General features: G+C 47.6%; 1 protein-coding gene across 1 annotated transcript in view; it reads right to left on the reverse strand.

Annotated features, from left to right (window-relative positions):
* efna3b (ephrin-A3b) overlaps positions 1-5,000 on the reverse strand; it is a 20,291-nt gene that overhangs the window by 9,465 nt on the left and 5,826 nt on the right. Inside the window, exons 2-4 of the mRNA XM_042105891.1 lie at positions 2,711-2,997; positions 2,154-2,219; positions 348-428 (exon numbers count right to left, since the gene is read on the reverse strand). Of these exons, the coding sequence (XP_041961825.1) occupies positions 348-428; positions 2,154-2,219; positions 2,711-2,997 (434 nt within the window). The remainder of the gene's footprint in view (positions 1-347; positions 429-2,153; positions 2,220-2,710; positions 2,998-5,000) is intronic.

Below are 5,000 nucleotides of genomic sequence, written 5' to 3' on the forward strand. Positions count from 1 at the left end.
CAGACATATGGCATCACGCATATGGATATCGTTGCCATAGTGAATGCATAAGCAAGCACAGGGGAGATTTTGTGGCTGAAGACAGAAGAATAATCACTCTCTTTGTGGCGTACGTGTGTATGTGTGTGTGTGTGTGTGTGTGTGTGTGTGTGTGTGTGTGTGTGTGTGTGTGTGTGTGTGTGTGTGTGTGTATGTGTGTGTGTATGTGTGTGTGTGTGTGTGTGTGTGTGTGTGTGCACATCTGCGAGTCTGCTCTCACAGATGTACAGTATTACTACTGTTGAGTGTGTGTGTGTGTGTGTGTGTGTGTGTGTGTGTGTGTGTGTGTGTGTGTGTGTGTAACTCACCTAGGTCCTGGATTTTTATACTGGGTCTGAGTGTGAAGTCTGGCTCAGTAGGCTGGAAGGGATCGTCCTCAACATGTGGAGCTGCAGATCACAAAAAGATGAAAACACACACACACACACACACACGCACACATGCACGCACACACACGCACACACAAATGGATATATAGTACGTATATAGTATAACACACACATACACACATTGATAAAGCAGAACCAATGGCATCTTTCAGTACGGGTCAGTGCGTGTGTGTACGCGCGTGTGTGTGTGTGTGTGTGTGTGTGCGTGTGTGTGAATCACATTATACAATGGAAAAAGGGTAAAAGAGGGCATCAGAGGTGAATGAGTGTTGACATGGGGGGGGGGGTATGTTGTAATCGCAAAATATACTCAACCCAGCACTGAGAGAGTGCAGCGGGTAATATGCCTGGACAAGCAGGGAGGGCAAGGAGAGAGGGATAGAGAGAGAGAGGGTCAAGGGAGAGAGAGGGATAGAGAGAGAGAGGGATAGAGAGAGAGGGATAGAGAGAGAGAGGGATAGAGAGAGAGAGGGTCAAGGGAGAGAGAGGGATAGAGAGAGAGAGGGATAGAGAGAGAGAGGGAAAGAGAGAGAGAGGGTCAAGGGAGAGAGAGGGATAGAGAGAGAGAGAGATACAGAGAGAGGGATAGAGAGAGAGAGGGATAGAGAGAGAGAGAGATACAGAGAGAGGAATAGAGAGAGAGAGGGTCAAGGGAGAGAGAGGGATAGAGAGAGAGAGATACAGAGAGGGATAGAGAGAGAGAGGGATAGAGAGAGAGGGTCAAGGGAGAGAGAGGGATAGAGAGAGAGGGATAGAGAGAGAGAGGGTCAAGGGAGAGAGAGGGATAGAGAGAGAGAGAGATACAGAGAGAGGGATAGAGAGAGAGAGATACAGAGAGAGGGATAGAGAGAGAGAGGGTCAAGGGAGAGAGAGGGATAGAGAGAGAGGGATAGAGAGAGAGAGAGATACAGAGAGAGGGATAGAGAGAGAGAGGGTCAAGGGAGAGAGAGGGTCAAGGGAGAGAGAGGGATAGAGAGAGAGAGGGATAGAGAGAGAGAGGGTCAAGGGAGAGAGAGGGATAGAGAGAGAGGGATAGAGAGAGAGAGATAGAGAGAGAGAGGGATAGAGAGAGAGGGTCAAGGGAGAGAGAGGGTCAAGGGAGAGAGAGGGATAGAGAGAGAGAGGGATAGAGAGAGAGGGTCAAGGGAGAGTGAGGGATAGAGAGAGAGGGATAGAGAGAGAGAGGGTCAAGGGAGAGAGAGGGATAGAGAGACTGAGTGTGAGAATAGGGGATGCTGGGGATGCAGAGCTTTGTGTGTGTGTGTGTGTGTGTGTGTGTGTGTGTGTGTGTGTGTGTGTGTGTGTGTGTGTGTGCGTGCAATTGCAATTGGTGAATAAACTCTTTTGAGAGGTGGATAAACTCGAATAAGAGGTGGATAAACACTCTATTTCGGAAATTTCAGAGGTGGTAAACTGTGTTTATTTGGGTTTAGCCTCCACTACATCCCTGCTTGTCTGTAGTGGTGTTGGACCCCCCCCCCCCCCCCCCACACACACACACACACACACATGCAGGCACATGCACCAGGCAGACAAAACATCTTTGGAATCCATGCTAGTCAATGTTATTGTATTAATTATATGAGAAAGCACAAAGAAGGAAGGAAGTGTAGAGAGAGAGAGAGAGAGAGAGAGAGAGAGAGAGAGAGAGAGAGAGAGAGAGAGAGAGAGAGAGAGAGAGAGAAAAGAACAGAGGGATGAGAGAAACAGTAGATGAAGACATACCAGTGGAGCAGCAGACGTAGACTCTCAGTCGTAGGCAACTGCGGCCATGGTGGTGTGTGGGCGTAGCTGAAGAAAGACAGATAGTGGTTATGACACTCAGGTCTCTCAGGTCAGAGGTCAACACAACAGCCCTATTCATCATGAGGCCATACATGATCATTTGAAAAGAGCAATAGCATATATGGCCCTCCTAACCAGGAGGGTAGCGTGTGTGTGTGCACGTGTGAGCCTATGCACGCAAGTGTCTCCACTGTCTCTATTGTGTGTGTGTGTGTGTGTGTGTGTGTGTGTGTGTGTGTGTGTGTGTGTGTTTGTGTGTGTGTGTGTGTGTGTGTTACATGTGTGTCTGAATGTGGGTGTGTATATGTTGCATGTGTGTCTGAATGTGTGTGTGTGTGTGTGTGTGTGTGTGCGTGTGTGTGTATGTGTGTGTGTGTGTGTGTATGTGTATGTGTTGCATGTGTGTCTGAAAGTGTGTGTGTATGTGTTGCATATGTGTCTGAATGTGTGTGTGTGTGTCTGAATGTGTGTGTGTGTGTGTGTGTGTCTCCACTCACAGATGTAGTAGTACTCGTGGCCTACATGGAACTCGTAGCCCAGGGAGAAGGCGCTGTAGCGCTGGAACTTCTCGGAGAACTTGATGGGCGCGTGGGGCGCGTGCGGACGGTTGCACTCCCAGCGCTTGAAGCCCAGCTGCGGGTCGCACGTGCGGTAGCCGCGGTAACTGACCATGTAGAGCACGTACTGCTCGGCGGGGCCCCGCTGAGTGGTGTTGTAGTGTGGGCAGTAGATGTCCAGGTAGTCGTTCACGTTCACCTGCACTGTGTAGCCCTCTCTCCGCAAACTACAGAAGGAGAACACAGACCCAACAACAACGTTAGACAACAACGTTAGACAACAACGGTAGACAACAACGGTAGACAACAACGGTAGACAACCATGTTAGACAACAACGGTAGACAACAACGTTAGACAACAACGGTAGACAACAACGGTAGACAACAACGGTAGACAACAACAGTAGACATTATCAAAGGTGAAGAAACACAAAGAGACCCCACAACAGCATTAGACATCAACAACATTACACATGATCAAACCTGGAGACCCAACAACAATGTTAGACATTATGAAATGAGAAGAAACGCAGAGAATGTGCTTGCCAGGATATCCGTCATATGTGTGTGTGAGGTGTGCTGTATTGTACTATATATAGTCAAGCACACCTCACACACATAGAGTTAGATAAATGCACACAGTGATGCAGACCAGTAAAAAAGACACACACACACACATACACAATTTTAAAACCCACTATTCAAGACGCCAGAAGTGAAGAGAAGATAGCGAGCTTTAGCTTTAGTATGACTGCAGAGAGAAAGAGCGCAAGAGAGAAAGAGAGAGAGCGATAGAGAGAGAAAGAGAGAGAAGCAAAGAAAGTAAATAGATATAGTGGTGAGGCTTCATTTCACATTCAGCCCCAAGACTCGTTCTATTCGGAGATAATAGTGTCTGCAGAACGTCTGCGGAACGTCTGGAGTGGAACCGAAACCCTGTCTGCACACCGAGTTCTATCCCTCCTCCCAGCTTGTCAGAGGAAAATGATCCAGCAGCAGTGTCTCCTCTCCCCAACACCTCGTTCATCAACGTCAGGGCCAGGAGACGCGCTGAGGGCCCAGAGAGGTGGACAACAGGAGCCCAACGGCTACATCTGAATTGCTTTGGCCTCCATCTGCTTCACACTGCCAGCCACAGAGAGTAGATTCACATTGTGGACACATAATGCAAGTCTTTGGGGAGGTGTGTGTGTGTGTGTGTGTGTGTGTGTGTGTGTGTGTGTGTGTGTTTGTGTGTGTGTGTGTGTGTGTGTGTGTGTGTGTGTGTGTGTGTGTGTGTGTGTGTGTGTGTGTGTTCTTCTCTTGGTTGCATTGACACATGTGACACAGGGCCACCACCAGATGTCAGTATTGTGCTGTATTGGCTCTGTTTCTATCTCCGTCTCTCTCTCTCTCTCTCTCTCTCTCAGTTCTAGGTCACTCCTCTTGGGAGATTATTATTCAATTATTAAATGAAGATTGAAAATGCTGCCTTAATGTCTTTCTCTCCCTCTCCATCTTTTCTGCCATCTCTCCTTCTTTCAAACTCTCTTCTTTCATTCTGGTATCTGTGCATCGCTCTGTTTTTTGTCTAATGCTGTTGTTAGTTAACTGAAAGAGGTGAGCAAACTAGCACACCCACTTTCAAGATGTTCACTCATCCTCTCTATCTGTTATTTCATTCTCTCTTTCCCTGTGCTTACTCTCTCTCCTCCTCAGTTCTCTCTTTCATCTCTTTCTCTCTCTCTCACTCACTCTCACTCGCACTCTATTTCTCCCTAATTTCTTATTACACCAGGCCCTTCTCTCTCAGAAAAAAAGATGAAAGACTCTTCTTAGTAGCAGTTTGATGAGGAGAAAAAGTGCCTCGAGGAAACTATATTTCGAGAGAGAGGGGGGGATTGAGAGAGAGAGAGAGAGAGGAGAGAGAGAGAGAGAGAGAGAGAGAGAGAGAGAGAGAGAGAGAGAGAGAGAGAGAGAGTAAGAAAAAGGAAATTAAAAAGTAACGACGAAGGAATCTGGTGCTTAAATGCACATGAATTGTACATACAAATTGATAAAACTGCCGCCTCACTCTTTTCTCAAATATAATGAGGAAGACCGGAGGATTGTCCGGCAAGGCCAGAGTGCCGGACAATCCTCCGGCCGAGTGTGTGTGTGTGTGTGTGTGGACAAAGCACTGACGAGCAATGGCAGTAACATGATCAGCTCCCAGGATCCAGTCGAATGTGTCTAATCACTTCACAATGCT

The sequence above is a fragment of the Alosa sapidissima genome, chromosome 10 (genome assembly GCF_018492685.1).
Source record: "Alosa sapidissima isolate fAloSap1 chromosome 10, fAloSap1.pri, whole genome shotgun sequence".
Taxonomy (NCBI): domain Eukaryota; kingdom Metazoa; phylum Chordata; class Actinopteri; order Clupeiformes; family Clupeidae; genus Alosa; species Alosa sapidissima.